Below are 16,569 nucleotides of genomic sequence, written 5' to 3' on the forward strand. Positions count from 1 at the left end.
CAATAAAAAAATATTAAAACTTAATACATATAACTTATTAAAACAACTACAAAATTTCATCACTGTGGATTTCATTAAGATGTTTCTTAAAGTTTAAAAATAATAATATTGGTAACAAAACTAAACAATTTTGTTAGAATGTCATCTTTAAGACATTTAAACATGCCGGTGGAGAACAGTTCAGATGTTTACACACCATAGTTTGGTTCGAGGACCTAACGAGCCGCTTGTCAAACTCCGCTTCATTTTCGCGACCACGTAGGAGCGCAAATCTTTGCAAACAAAAGTCACCATGGTCTCTGTTATCTTTAAGTTGTGCGGAGAGTCGGCTCGTGACGTGACGTGATTCCTTAGTTTCTTTTGTTTTGATCCAGACAACTTGTTATCGAAAGCTAATGTTAGCACTGAACATCAACTGGATGTAAATATACTGCAAGCCAGGAGTGACAAAATATAGAAACGCGCCTCAGACGCACGTACAAGACTCCATGGGGAAGAATCGATTTCATGTCCTGTGAATCGATTTTCCCAGATTTAAATGAAATCAATCCAAGATCGATAAAATCAACTTTTTTTACCCAGCCCTAGGTTTGTATATTTTTTTACAATAAGATGTTGATTTGAGGATTTTTAGCTTGTATGTGCACAAAAAGATGTACTATTATTTGTCTCATTTTCTTAGGTTTATTTCAATTCAGTCCAATCGATACCTGAATTTTGAATATCGACTGATACAGATACTATTCTGATACCTAAGCTCTGTTTGTTTTAATTTATTATTATGGATTTCCATTCCAAATTTTGCAGCCAGCTTTGAATCCCTTCTAGAGTAATTTTAGCAGACAAAATTATAACACGGACACAGCTCATAAATAGTAAATCTCTCGTAGTTGAATCAGAAAATCCCGATCCATTAATTATTTTGGTATTGAAACCTGATATCAATACTGGATCGAATTGGCCCCAACACTAATGTGCATACAGTACATTATAAAATGACAATTTGTAGAAAGTATTAAAGCTAAAAATTCTTTAATGTTGTTTTTCTGCTTTTCACTAGTAATTTGTATTTTTCAGATGCCGATGCACAAAATGTGAAGCAATCTTATGTGAAGAATGGCCACACCCTCCCTGTTGGAGTTGGAGGAGGATCGGGAGTCATCAGTTCTAGCAGGAGCCCGTCTAACCAGGCCAAACTCCCCATGGAGTCTGACTTTAGGATGAACCCAGCGAGGCTCATCCAGCCAGAGGAGCGCTGGGGCCACTCGCCTTCAGAAGGAGACCGCCGCGGAGCTCTGAGCTCCAGGAGCGCTGGACTTCATGAGGAAGGGCGGAGAAGTGGAGGGATGGGGCCACGCGCACATGGGGATGGGGAGTGGAAGWCTAACCTAGCCTGGCAGGGTCAGATCCATAGTCAGGTGGAGGAGGGCCGGCGTGGGGGCAGGCTTCACCCGGAGAACGGGCAGAGGAGGCCCGGGCTGCAGAAGGCACCGTCAGAAGATGGCAGGAGGAGTCGGCCTGCAGAAGCAGATTGGAAACCTACTCTCCCTCGCCACGCTTCTGCAGAGGAGGGGCGGGCCCGCAGAGGTGAGTCTCTTTTTGTCTCAAACACTTCAAGAAAACAACTAAACGGTGGTTGCCAGACTTTTGTTTTCGTGCACACCTTTCACAAGCTGCATTTCCATTGAGCATGAAAATGAGCAAATTAGAATTCCGAAAATAAATTTTCTCAATGGAAACATGTCAATTTATAAAAAACTTTTTTGTGTTTTGTGTGAGTGAGGTAGGTTTTCGGCCGTATCGAAATTTATGTATTTCGCAAAACTGCAACGGAAACACTGTTTTTACATCACGGGAGTCACGTGATCAACAACCGGCTGTTTCTACTGGCGAAAAAGACGACGAAGAAGACAACAGGAAGTAGAAGTAGTAGTAAAATCACCGAAGTTGTAAAAGAAAGTAGTAAACTCACCAACTACATTTTCCCAAAAACGCAGCATACGTAGCCTCTCCCAAGAATAAGGGGCCTGTTGCTCGAAAGCCTTGATAAGACGCAGACGTCTCCTCTGATGGCTGATAAGCGCTAGTGCCACGGTAGCAACATGCTACGTGTTTACATCCATTGCCGCCATGTTTGTAATGACTTTTCGCAAGAACAAACGTATTCACGCGTGACTTTAATAGCATTTCTTACTTAATGGAAACACCGCAATTGCGAAACTGTGTTTTTTCGACAATAACAGAATATCGACAAAGTTTTACGCACATTTGCAATGGAAACGCAGCTACAGTCCATGATACACACTGCGCAGATCTCCTGAGAAACACTTCCAACTGCTATACACGTCACAGCATGAGGTTTTCCTGCTTGGAGATTCCACTCCGATATCCGCCATTTGGCCACAAATTTATCCCAGTAGAGCACCACAGTTTTTGGCAGACGGATTCCTCTGTGCACAATGTCAGTGCTCTCTTTATCTATGAGTTTTTGGCCATATGACTATCTCTAAAAGTATCTGGAACAGTCATATAGATAGACATACTTTCTGACTGCCTCGGACAACTGCTCCTCAAAATTATTCATGTTGTTTGGATGCAAAACAGCCAGCAATTAATCATCAGAAAAGCTACCAACAATGAATATTTGCCACTTTGCAGTTACTGTGTTTATTGCCGCTTGATGATGACGTATTTTGTGTATGATGCATTTTTATTATCTATTGTACATGTGAGCACAGTGGCGGGTGGCGACGTGAAGCAACTAACTCTAAATTTTACACAGCTGATTTTCCTCCAGCACATGGTGGTAACAGATCTAGTCGGCTGAGTATCTACAGTGCAGTCAGTCAGTTGGTCCTTTACGAGCGGCAAAGTCAGCGCTGTGAAGCGATAACACAGGGCTGGCTGTGGCTGTTCAAATGAAGACGTTAGTTTGACTGATGACTTGAAAGTATAATTTCAGGACACATCTAAATGACCAATTAACCTGACAGTCATGTTTTTAGTCTGTGGGGGGAAGCTGGAGTACCCGGAGGAAACCCATGCATGCATGGAGAGAACATGCAAACTCTACCCAGAGAAGTAGAGTTTGATTTGAGTTTGATTTGAGCTCTACCAACTGAGCCACTGTTCCGCCATTTTATTGGCTAAATGTCACAATTAATTGTGATTCATTTTTATTGCCTAACCCTAATTGAAACAAAATTCCACCATGGTCTGAACACTTTTATGGATAAACAAACATGCCCACAAACTTCTGACCAATCATACTTTGTGCATTGACCTGTGAAAATAAGTTCAGCCCGGGCCTATGGCGTGAAGGGGCGAGTGATCAGCTTTACAAACAAAATGACGCCGTTTTTTTTTTTTACTTCAACTGTGACAATAATAGCCGATCTCACAGCTTTGGATGGCATATGCGGTCACAATATTTATTAGCCCTCCTGTCAAAATGACCCATGAGGTCTAGGTTTTAACACTAGCCGTGTTTCCATCCAATTTTAATTCAAATTTTGAGCGAATTTTTAAAATTTTGCAAAAAAGGAAAAAACGAAGAAATGCGAATCAGACGTGTTTCCATCAACTGCCTTGAAGCGAATCAATTACATCAGACGTATGCGTGCAGTAAACAGGAAGTAAAAGTCACATCTCAGGAAAATGGAGAGACGTTATCAGGAACYTGTTGCTATTATCGGGAAAGTTGTAATTATTCTGTCATTTCAACTGGTTCAGGCGATTTTGCATGCTCTGCAGACYTAGAGAAAGAAATGCAATTCTCTTCACATTATGGGAATAACGGAGAATACGCTGACAGTGGGAGGAGGGTCCAGCTGCAGTTGCTCTGGTACCGGTACCGGTTTCGGACAGACAGCGAGAGCAGCTGATCAACCATGGGAGGTAAATGTTCCTTACATCAGAACTGATTTGGCAAATGTGTTTCCATCTTTCCTTTTGCACATTAACTCTTTTTCGAAAAAAACAAAAACAACCTCAAGCGAACGTATCAACTTTTATGCGAATTACAGGAAGTTTTTTCGAATCATGCCGTTTCCATTCACCTTTTCTGATGCGATACTTCATGATAGACTTGCGACCTGTCCAGGGTGTTCCCCGCCCCTCGCACTGTGACTGCTGGATATGGGCACCAGTGACCCCCGTGACCCTGAAAGGAATTCTGGATGGATGGATGCTTCAAAATGTGCATTAAAAAACGATGGAAACACGGCTYCTGAGCCCATCGTGGGTCATTTCAGCCCAAACGCAGCAGGATAGCATGTTGATCCTTCAGCTCTTGTATTTTCTCCCTCCGTCGTGCTGTCACTTCTCCGCTCATGTGCCGTCCTCCCCGATATAGACAGTCTCCTGTCAGCTCTCAGGAGGCTTGCTCCAGCTCTGCTTCTTATTCAGGAACATGAGGGAACAGATTGTCCTCTCTCTTCTCCTCTCCTAATTAATGTGTCGCCATCACTACACCCATTATCACTCTTTAACACTCACACTGTCAGCTCGGTGATAACTCTGAAAGGCAGAGCGATCGATGTAAAAACAATGGAAACTGAGAACCGCTTGCACCGTTTTGAATCTCATTTGTCTTTTTATCGCTCACTTACAGTATCTTCTGGCACTTGAACTTTAATCTGTGCTTGCGTGGGAAAAATGTGTGATTGGAATAAGAATAAATTTCACCGATGACAGTAATGAGAAGTGTGTAGATTATATACTCCAATGAAGTAGCAAAATAACTAGGAAAAGAGAGATAGTGTGAATATAAGGAGATCTTTTCTGTTTTTCTTCATCTCAGTTTCTGGTTTCCTTTCTTCAGTGCCTGACACCTCCTTCCTTATCTTATTCATCCTTTTTATCTTTTCTGCACCTCCTGCCTTCTGCCCTTTTCTTTATTTCTCCCCTCTCTGTGTTTTTCTTACCAACTTCCTGCATTATCCTGGATAATTTTCTCATTGGTTGGATGACGTAAAGGTGATAAAAGTTCATCTGTAAATAAACAACTCGGCTCTTCAGAGCTGCCGGTTTGAGGAATGGCGTGGGAGCGGTAGCAGCAGTGTGGGGGCCGCTGCTGCCGCTGCTCGGGGGGAGGAGCAGAGTAGGGTGGGTTGAGGGAGGTGGGTTTTTCTGTGGTAATTGCAGCCTCCTACACTGTTTACCTTCACAGCTGATCCCAAGATAATGCAATTCTCAAACAAGAGCTACCGCTGAGATCTCATGGGGAGGTGCTGCAGCAGAACGCCTCAGTCCATCTCCAGGCTGAAAAATTTACTGCAAAACAGACAAATATATTTTATATATATTTATATAAATATGTATAAATCTCCACCAGGGAGAACACATTAAATACGTCGGGCAACGTTCCAAGTTATTTGTTTCAACTTTCCGTGTTTATAACTTTTGAACCATAAGAGATATCGCACATCTGATTGTGACAATTAATTTCTGAGAAAATTCCCAGTGGGTAAAATTTTAATTGAATCCATTATAGGGCTGCCACGATTAGTCAATTAATCGACGACTAATCAATTATTAAAATAATCGATGACTAATTTAATAATCGATAAATCGTTTTTTTTATTTTTGTTCTTTTCTTTGTTTTTCTCTCCAAACTGCTTTGACACCTTCCACTGCCACATCTYCRTTTRTGRCCTTGACACACATGCACAGTAGTGGTAACTGGGGTAGGCCGTGGACGTCACAAGACATTATACAGACAGGCTCTGGTATCATGGCTACCTGACAACNCACATGCACAGTAGTGGTAACTGGGGTAGGCCGTGGACGTCACAAGACATTATACAGACAGGCTCTGGTATCATGGCTACCTGACAACAGAGCTCAAAATTGTGGGATCTTTTTAAGAAAATGAAAGAGAAACCTGTGTAATATCTGCAGAGCAGAACTTGCCTTCCACAGAAATTATTTTTAGTTAACATATAGCTAAAATGTAATGATGGTTATATAATAGCAGCTGCATGCGCGATAAGCTGTATGTTTGATATTCAATTAACGTATGATCCGATTAGTCGACTAATTGAAAAAATAATCGGTGATTAATCGATTATAAAAATAATCATTTGTGGCAGCTTTAATCCATTATGGTGGCTTTCAATATGGTGGCCATGTTACGGACATAGCCTAAAACAGGGCTATTCAGCTAAATTGCTTCGGGGGCCACAGTTACCTGACACCAGAGTTCACTCCTCTACACTAAGGAGTTGAAAAGAGGGAGAAACGAAAACAACAAGCAAGAAAATGAAAATTATGGACCTAATTTTAATTTATCCTGCGATTAACTGATGTATTACTTACCGCAACAGGCGTAGTCACTAGACTTAGTTTTGCCATCATAGCACATTTCTACAGTTTTGTTGTTTTGTTTTTGTTCACAGAGTCAGACAGCCATTTTGTCCCTGACCCGGACGCCCTGCAGGACAGCTTACGTGAGCCTCTGCCTCCCAAACAGACGGTCCTGCCTCCAAAGTGGCTGATGAGCTCCAGCGCCGAAACTGGCAGCAACGGCCCACCTCGGACGCCTTCCAACCACCCCGTCGCCGCCCAGTATTCCTCCGCCTCGGCCGCCACGTCCAAACCCGTTCGGTCCGTTTCCTCTGCGGGCACCAGCACTCAGCAGACACCCACCTCTCAGGTCACCAAGCAGCCCCCTCTGCCTCCACCCAAGCCTGTGAACAGGAACAACGCAGCCATGCTGGGTAAGTGACACAGGAAATTAACTGTCAAAAATGAGCCCTTATTAGAAAAGTGAACCATTAATGGTAAAGGAAAGCAGAAGAACCACCACACACATATTCAGACATCCAGGTAATGACGTTATAAGAACAGCTGGAGTTGCTTTTCCCCAGCTACTTATTTAATATGCCTGGACTCCTTTAGCGTCAACATTCCCAACGTTTTACACTCTGAAGATAACGAGGACTCTTGTGGCTGTGTATCCGTACGCTGTAGTTGTTGTTTACGGCGGATATGCCTCATCTGGGATCTTGCTTGTATTCCCTTTTGGCCGAAGCTTTCTGTTTTGACTCATTTTCTTTTTTATCTTAACAGCACATCTGGGGATTTGGCATCTTGATAAAAAAAAGTGTGCACCACGTGTCCCACATGATGTTTCTGACACATTACTATTTGCAAAGTTAAAGTGAAAAGCTGTTCGTGTTTGTAATGAGCTGGTTGGTGTCGTGTGAAGAAGGCAGAAGTTTTAACGTTGAAGTATTTTGTGAATATGCGTTTCAAATGAACCACAGTACCTCCTCGTAGCTCTGTTTGTCAGACACTCCATCTGAAGGCCTCCGTCTCCTCCCTGTTAGTGTCCGCCCTGCAGGGGGGAGAAAACGCACAGCTTCCCCTCTACTGGTCCTGCTGGAAGCGAGAGTGCGACTATGATGTCTACCTGTCCCTGCCTGTGTATCTGTGCCGGCGGGCCGGAGGCCTGCGCTCAGGTAATGGGATGTTCTTTGATGCCAGGATGCCAGTATCTGGAATGCCCCCCTCCCCCATCCCCCACTTCAGAGTCTGCATTCTTCATCATGTCATGTCCTTTCCAGCTGCCAACATGTTTCCTCCTTACTGCCTTCAACTTGTCGATTGGCCCTATACGCTTCCTTCTGGACGTGCTGAATAAGAGCCGCATGCATTTAATGAGCTGATAGTCGGTGTTGCTTTGTGTGAAAGCGAGGGGAACTTGTGTGTGAGTGCAGTTGGCTGTTTTTAAATGCTAAACGTGTGAATGAGGAAGAAGCCTTTAGCACCTGTCAGCTACAAAAGATCAGTTTTTATAACACTGATCTATTCAGCTTATAATCAGAATGAATGCATATGAAGAAAGAAATGTAAAAGTGGGATAATAGAGTGTGAGAATGGCTTGTCTTCATGGGGTAGCTCAGATCTTTTAAAGTGAGGTTTTGTGGAGAGATGCTACAAGCAATTCATATTTACCTGTTTCAGCTCCTTGAACGACTTCCATTTGGAGAATTAGTTATTGGCGAGCTAATCGCTAGCTCTAACGAGGCCAAGCTCAAAGTGGATTGCTGCTGTCTTAAAATAGCTCCAATCTAAAAAAAAATCATGGCAGTTTGTGCGAAAGCTATTTTATAAACTTTAACACCTGTGTGCTTTTTAACTGAAACCTCTACAATTATTTTGTAGTGGGGTTTTTTTTTTTTCAGCTGTTCCTCTCAGTGGGGGGTCTCTACAGCGAACTCACGTGAAACATTTGGAAATTGGCTGGATGACCTTCCCACTTAGCAAAATTTGTGTGGGCCAGCACCACATAAACCCAAACACAACCCAGCCAGTTCTGGCCCACACTAAGTTCTAACACTCTAACACTTGGCCCAGATACTGTGTAGAATGACAGCCCTTTGGTGGCCCAGATGGGGTTTGCCAGCAGTGGTCCATGCATGGGCCAGCACCACATGAACCAAAACACAACCGGGCCTGTTGTGGCAGGCCATTTTAAAAACAGTACCATCATTGCCAAAACTGGCCKACATCCACACCTGTCTGCTATGTGGGTCCTGACACGACCTAAGCTCAAACCTGCAGCCTCGGGATTATAAGATCGTGGCACTGGCCATCCAGCTATCACTGCCCCCCCCCCCCAATTATTTATTTATGTAAAGCCAGTATTTTTATTGCAAAATGACAATTGCAAAACTTAATGGTTACCTTTTGGGACCTGCTGGCAGAACTGTGAATCATGGCCTGAACTCGCGGGCCATCACGTTTTCACTTCCCACCATGGCTATGTTTGTCTTATTTCGACGGAGTCGATGCTTCTCGTTGAGAGCTGATGATCTCTTTAGTATTCCAAGTTGTGCTGAATAGGGTTGGGGTGCAGCCATTGTCAATATCTTTAGGAATGGTTTATGTTTTAAAGCAGTTTTCCAGCTACTATCAACTCTTCTTCTTTGGAGACTTGTGTCATTTCTGGGATGGCTACATATTAAAATGTAGCCGTATGCTTTATTTTGGATTTAGAAAGCTGAAGTAAGAAATAAACAGTCGGTTTTTAATTAGTTCGATTTGGCACATTTACATTTAGGTTTTAAAAAACAAAACAAACAAAAAAACATCACAGTTGGGGTTTTTTTTTCTGCGACTTTGTTTTGAAACGGTATAACCAAAGAACGAACCATACACAGATTGGCTCGCAGCCTTGTTGCGTGTTCAGGATACAGAGTTGTCTGAACCACGTCACAAACCCTCCTCAATTTAGTTTTCATGAATTCTTGAGTGCAGGAGCTGCATTTTGACACTTGTACTGGAGCTATCCTTGTTGCTGAAAACATCTAAGGCTAGAGCTTCGAATGTATCCCTGTTAAACAGTTTTTTTAAAGTGGTCCAGATTTGCCACTCTGTATTTCAAAAGCATACACGAGTTGATTAAAGGCGAGTACAGTGTGGTTGGAGATGAGGAAACTGTCCACACAAAAATAGGCAGTGGTTTTCACGCACGGATTGCTGGTGGCAGACACTCAGAGTTTAGTGAGACTGCTACTGGAAATTTTTAATGTCTGCAGTTTCAGCAAGATTACTTGTAATGTCGGGATTTAACTTTGTAATATAAAATAGTGTTTGTTATGAAACTGTTTTAAGTTGCGAGTTGTTTTAGGACAGCAGGTCAGACCGATCATTAGCTCGTCAGTCCAGTGTAGGGCTGCCACAAACGATTATTTTTTATTATCGATTAATCACCGATTATTTTTTTCGATTAGTCGACTAATCGGATCATATGTTAATTGAATATAAAACATACAGCTTATCATGCCAGAATGCAGCTGCTACAGTATTATATAACCATGGTTAGATTTTAGCTAAATGCTAACTAAAAATAATTGCCGTGGAAGGCAAGTTCTGCTCTGCAGATATTACACAGGTTTCTCTTTCATTTTCTTAAAAWGATCCCACACTTTTGAGCTCCGTTGCTGGGTAGCCATGATACCAGAGCCTGTCTGTATAATGTCTTGTGACATCCACGGCCTACCCCAGTTACCACTACTGTGCATGTGTGTCAAGGACAGAAAGGCAGATGTGGCAGTGGAAGGTGTCAAAGCAGTTTGGAGAGAAAAACAAAGTAATAAACAAAAAAAAAAGAAAATTACTGATTATTAAATAGTCATCGATTATTTTAATAATCGATTAGTCGTCGATTAATCYTTGCAGCCCTAGTCCAGTGAAAGCTAAACTTCAGTTTTTTTCAACCAAAGTTGTTCAGTGAGCTTTCCACAGCAGGTAAGATATTAAATGTTCATAACCATTCCATAGACCCCCACTTTAAAACATCTGAAATGTCACTGTAGGTGCTCGTTAAAAGTAGAAAGTGGTCCAATATGCTTAAGCTGGGAGCTTTTGTCCTAGTTCTTTTCTTTTACTTGTACTTTCCCTTCAATGTAGAGAAAGTCATAATTCATTACAGTGAAGTCAGCTGCATGCTTTAACTCTGTCACCGCTCTTCTCTGTACCACAGCTAACTCTTAGTGAGCAGATATCGAGTATAGACTTGTGCATGCACATAACTGGATAAAAAATCAGCAATAAAGCTTTGAGCTTTAGCATCTCTGCACCACATGAGGCTAATTACATAAGCTTTGATGGATGGTTCAGAATCTGGCTGTGAAGAGCATGTTCGCATCTTCTCCACGACCTGAGGCACATGCTGCACGCTGCTCTCTTCATGCACATATGATCGCGCTCTGGGTGCGTGTGTGTGTGTGTGTGTGTGTGTGTGTGTGTGTGTGTGTGTGTGTGTGTAGCAGTGCTCGGTCAGTCACATAATCCCAGAGTTTGTTCATGTATGCTCATGTCACATAGAGACAAACTGAGAAATAAAGAGCCACTCTCCAGCTGGAGCTGTTCTGCCTCATAAGGAACAACGTGGTTATCGGTTTTGTTTTTGCATTTGCAGGTGAGTTCACACAAGGCTCAGGGGGGGCCAGCCTCCTTCCMGTCAAGCCGTCACCTCCAATGCCCCCTAAGAGGACCACCCCAGTCACAAAACGCAACACAGAGGACTCTGCAGCGAGCCACCCCATGACCCCCTCCCSTCTCTCTGCCGACGACCACGGCAACCTCTCTCTAGGTTTCCAGCTGCCCCCGCCCTCACCCCCGCTGCCCGCTCACATACCACCCTCCCCGCCCCGCCAGCACATACACACCCACCACCTTCACCACCAGCATTCCTACCCGCACCCGCTGCCCCAGCCCATACCCATGTTGTTCGACCCGCCAAGCCCCACCGTCGAATCCCCCCAACGCCCTGCCCCCATCCCACTGCACATCATGATCCAGAGAGCCCTGTCCAGTCCCGGTCCGGCTCAGCCGCATCCAGACGGGTCGCAGCGAGCGCACGCGCTGCTTTTCGAGACCCCCCCGGAGTACCAAGGAGATCGGGGTCGGCCTCTGCCTGTCAGCATCCAGCCTTTAAAACTGTGAGTTCATCATTAAAAACATCTTAAAAATGAAACAATCTTCAGAGGAATGTATATCTCCTGCGTCATGCAGGGTTAGAAACCAACAGAGGTGGGCACAGCAAACCAAAAAGTTAGCTTTGCTAACTCATTTTTCCGCTAACTAAAAATATAGCTTCACTTACGCTTAGTTGCTAAATGTAAAAAATATATATATATTAGTGGAAGCTAATCTAAACACCAAATTTTAGCTCAGTAGCTGTGGAACTGATAAAGGCTCAGTGTTGTATAAAGTACCACAAAGTGATACTTGAGTAAAAGTACAAGTATCTTACAAAAAATGACTTTAGTAAAAGTTAAAGTCTCCTTTAGGAATATTACTTGAGTAAAAGTCTTAAAATATCTGATAGAAAATATAACGGCTCATTTTAAATCAATACTTTTACTTTTAATAAAGTACAAAAAATAAGGACATTTATTAAGAGGTGATCTTCCCAAAAAAATACAGAAATGACAATATTGTATTAAAATAACTAATTTATATTAAATTTAGGATGCACTATATCAAGTGTGCCCAAACCTTTTCAAAATGAAAACATATCTGAGGGCTGTGGCCAAATGTAATACTATAAAAATACATATACAAATACTTCTTAAGTACAGTCCTTTTATTTTAATGATTATGTCCTGCTGGAGTGTGACATGATTTGTTTGTGTACTAAGTAATACGGTATCAGAGTTTTATATATTTATACTTCTCATTCAACCACAATTAAATTCACTCAATCTAGGAGGCACAGTTTATATGGATAGTATTTATTTTTTACAATAACAAGCTGGAAAGAAAACAAGCAGAAATAACAGTAATGACTTTCTACTTCTTGCCTTTTTTAAAAATGTAAGTAGAAGTAAAAAGTAAGCTGAAAAATAATTATTAAAGTAAAGTACAGATACCCAAAATTTCTACTTAAGTTCAGTAACAAAGTATTTGTACTTATTTACTTTACAATTCTGCAAAGGCTACGTTCACACTGTGACAAATGCAACCCGAATCCGATTTTTTCATGACAGTCTGAACGTGACTGATTTACTAAAGAGAATTAGGGCCACTGGAAAGAAAAAATAACAATAATTCTGACGTTTTTCTCAGAATTCTTTGATTAAATTCAGATTTTTTTTTCCAGTGGCCCTAATACTATTTTGTACAAATCCGATGTTTTTTTATCTTTTGTTTTTTCAAATCAGACCCAGTTCTTTTCGGTATGTGGTAATGAATGTGATACATATATGATGTTTTTCAAAGTGACTGCAGTCTGAACGCTCATGTCGCATTTCGTTTGACTTTTACATCCMAGCAAATCAATAAATATACCAACCTAAAGTCATGCAGTTTAAATTTTGTAGCTCCACACATCTTCAGCTATAGAACTGACGTCCAGTTGCTTCATTTTTGTTATTTTAATTTTCCATGTCCTGGATGATTGTTAATCTATCAAAACAAATGATAGTAACATCCAATATTGGTTGCTGACTGTATCAATACTAAAGTTACACTTTACTTTTAGCACGCCGGTTCATTTCAAAAATAAAATGCTGCACCYGAGCATCCGGTCAGAGGCAGGTTCAGATATAAACACTGAACCAAACAAGCATGTCAGATAATTATTTKATCAGTACAACTTCAGAATCAACATGCCAGCACGCAGCATCCAKGTTTAGCTAATTCTGTAAACGCTGAGCTGAATGTAACATCACGTCATCTTCTGCGCATGCAGATCGCATCCGTGCTGCGAAGAGTTCACTCTGGAGTCTGATGGAAGTCACATTTAAAATGTAATGTGAACGTTCACACCTAAAAATCTGAGTTGAGCATTAAGACCTGTGTCTTGGAAATCTTTATTTTACCTTGACAGAAACACGAGATCCGAGAACAAAAAGTACTCTGTGAAAGGTCAGTCAGGATTTATTGCAATATGCAAGACACACATCATGTCACACAGGGCAGTGGTACAAAATMTGTGCACCGAGGCAGTTTCAAATACATGCATTTATACAGAATATTATCAAGACAGACAATAAAACATCTCTCTTGGTGCRAAAATTGGGCCAAGGAGAGAATGATGTTCGATAAACAGCAACAAGAWTGATTACTTCTAACAGATATCGTTTTGATCTTAAAACACTCTTGTCAGAGAGAAAACAAAAGATAAAGAGTAAAATCATAAAACATGATGACATTTTAAAGCAAGTAAAAGAGGTTACTGGCTCTTGGCCTGAGAAGAAATGTAAGACTTTAAAGGATAATTTATTTTTCRAGGACAACCTGAAGTGAACATAAAGCCTAAGTATTATCCATTTTTATGTTTTCAAATACCAGGTAGCTGTGGCAGCCCTCTTGAACCTGAATATTTTTTGAGAGTTTCATTTAAATCAGTTCTCTGGCTTATGAGAAATTTTGCTAACAGACAGACAAACACTCAGGCAATAACATGGTTGCCTTCATTATAAAACAAATTGTGTGTCATAATTTAAATGTCAAATGTCAAACAGCTACAATTTCATTTAGAAAATGTTGATTAATTTAACTAAGARGAGTGCATCTTGTGCTTTCTTTCTGTTTAGATCTGAGGATGACTACTCGGAAGAAGAGGAGGAAGAGGACGAGGAAGAGGACGAGTATGATGGGGAGATCCCCCAGCCCGAGCTGGAGCCCCGGAGTCGCCGGTGCCTGGTCGGTGACGCTGGCATTTGCATCATCCCCGGGGGGGACGGCAGTGAGGAGGAGGAAGAGGAGGAGGAGGAGGAAGCGGAAGGAGGTCATGACATGCACGGAGAGGACAGCGACTCAGARGGTCCTGTGCTCCACAAAGATGAAGACTCAGACGAGGAGGACGAGCCCCCACCAAGTAAGTGTAATAGCTTTGATTTTCAAAACGCGATTTTAACGGATCTTTTAGTGCACATTGTGTGAAGCTGTGAAGCGTCCATCACAGCTGRCGTGTCTCTCTGGGCACCCCTCAGGTGCCCTGGCCAGCAGGGTGAAGAGGAAGGACACCCTGGCTCTGAAGCTCAGCAGCCGCCCCTGCGCCCCTGACCGGTTCACCCAGGAGCGGAGCGGCAGAGAGGATCAGCCTCCGGGGCAGACGGGCCTCACCTGGCAGAGCAGGGAGCAGTGGGAAGCCATTCGCACACAGATCGGCACTGCGCTCACACGGTAAAAAAACAAACAAAAAAAACAGTCGGCCATCTTCTTTCTCCTCTGTGCTGCTCGAACTGACTATATTTAAAATCTTGAAGAAATAGATAGTTTCTTAGATCATTGTCCTACTTATTGCCTGACTGACGGCGTGATGAAACAGTGTAAAAATAGTCGCACTATTTCTTTTTCTACTTCAGACGACTTAGCCAGAGACCCACTGCAGAGGAGCTCGAGCAACGAAACATCCTTCAGCGTCAGTATCACCTCTCTCTCCTTCCTAAAGCATTAAAAAAACACAGAGATGCTGCTCTTTTAACCTTCTTTGGCCTTATCTGTGTCCGGATTTTACCGATAGTTTAATTTATGAATCAGTTTGTCTTTCCAATCATTGTGTTGGCATTTAAAACAAAACTGCACCATCAAAGCTTATTTGATATCCTGAGTTTATTTGAGATTTCTAATTTTGGAAACTGCATGTCAAACTAAGCTTTCATGTCGAAGTCAAAAATCTTTTATTTTCCTTTCGTTTCCTTCTTCAGCCAAAAATCAGGCTGACAGGCAAGCTGAGGTTCGAGAAATCAAACGACGGCTGACCAGAAAGGTGAAGCATCACATCAACAACAAACCTTTGCCTGTCTGATTGTGTGTTTACTATAAAACAAAATAAATAAAATAGGTGGTGAGCACAGTTCTACTAATCAGTGAACTAGCTTCTCATTTAGCAGATTAGCTTTTGTGCTAACTTTGGATATTTTAGTGATTAGGTTCTGCTAAATTAGCCTCTGCTAATTTTAAGTCCTCTAAAATATTCACAAGTGTAATTTTTTTTTGCCGTTTATCCCGAGTTAAATAAAAACTGTCTTACAAACAGTGCTGGATGTGTCAGGCACCCTGTAGCATTTTTAGCAGCTAAGCTTCAAACTAAATAAAATAACATTTAACAATACCTAAATGACTAATACAAAAACGAATTACTATGTGATAGAGAAAGTATCTGCTATTTGTTGTTTAACTAACTTCAAACGGTATTTATAAAATGTGAAAATCAAAAMGCAATGCTTTTATTCTGAAGGAGTTAAACTGGAAGTATCACAAGTTGGACAGAGCTATAACTTTGGTTTGGATTGGCTGATTTGCCTCAGATGATCCCACCCACCTTCAGATTAAACCAATAGAAAAATAACAATAGGTTTGTTCAGTTTCACCTGTCCTCAGCTGGAAGGAGATATAAATGTGTGACACAGACTGAGTGACATTTATTTTTGCGGTTACCTATTTTTTTGTTACCTTACACTAATTTTTAATTTTTATTTTAAATCTGTTTAGTGGTTTAGCGTTAGTGGAGCTAAGATTCTTGTTTAGCGTATTAGTGGTTAGCGAACCTAACTTTTGGGTTAGCTGTGCCCACCCCTGATTAAAACTTCTCATTTGTCGTAGCTGAGTCAAAGACCCACGGTGGCTGAACTCCAGGCGAGAAAGATCCTGCGCTTCCACGAGTACGTGGAGGTCACAGAAGCTCAAGACTACGACAGGAGGGCCGACAAGCCGTGGACCAAGCTGACTCCAGCTGACAAGGTGATCACTTTAAACCAGAGATTCTTAACCCATGGGCCGCGGCCCAATTATGGTCCGCGAGCGCCACCTTGAGGGCCTCAAAAGATCAACAGTTTTTAACTTTAGGCCGCAGAGGGTCYTGGGATCGCATTGATTTTGAATAAGGTGCAATACACTTTCTCACCACTAGTAGCGGTAGTGCACCACTCAGTTGTTTAACAACTTTTTTTAATATTTAGAAAAAGAACCTTAGAAACCTGCCGAGAATGGAAACCTATTTTCAATGAAAAACAGAAGCAAATATGAAAGTAACTCGTCAAAAAACACCAAGGTTTTTCACTAATATGAAGCGCAGCTTCTGTTTTTACCATGCAATATTTTAAA

At 41.8% G+C, this 16,569-nt stretch overlaps 1 protein-coding gene across 1 annotated transcript in view; it reads left to right on the forward strand.

Moving 5' to 3' along the window:
- Positions 1 to 16,569, forward strand: part of phactr4b (phosphatase and actin regulator 4b) — a 29,981-nt gene that overhangs the window by 10,898 nt on the left and 2,514 nt on the right. Inside the window, exons 4-12 of the mRNA XM_014032871.1 lie at positions 1,078 to 1,587; positions 6,399 to 6,719; positions 7,332 to 7,463; positions 10,931 to 11,453; positions 14,055 to 14,338; positions 14,454 to 14,646; positions 14,829 to 14,884; positions 15,171 to 15,232; positions 16,069 to 16,206. Of these exons, the coding sequence (XP_013888325.1) occupies positions 1,078 to 1,587; positions 6,399 to 6,719; positions 7,332 to 7,463; positions 10,931 to 11,453; positions 14,055 to 14,338; positions 14,454 to 14,646; positions 14,829 to 14,884; positions 15,171 to 15,232; positions 16,069 to 16,206 (2,219 nt within the window). The remainder of the gene's footprint in view (positions 1 to 1,077; positions 1,588 to 6,398; positions 6,720 to 7,331; positions 7,464 to 10,930; positions 11,454 to 14,054; positions 14,339 to 14,453; positions 14,647 to 14,828; positions 14,885 to 15,170; positions 15,233 to 16,068; positions 16,207 to 16,569) is intronic.

This window comes from Austrofundulus limnaeus, unplaced genomic scaffold, assembly GCF_001266775.1.
Source record: "Austrofundulus limnaeus strain Quisiro unplaced genomic scaffold, Austrofundulus_limnaeus-1.0 Scaffold1563, whole genome shotgun sequence".
Classification (NCBI taxonomy): Eukaryota; Metazoa; Chordata; class Actinopteri; order Cyprinodontiformes; family Rivulidae; genus Austrofundulus; species Austrofundulus limnaeus.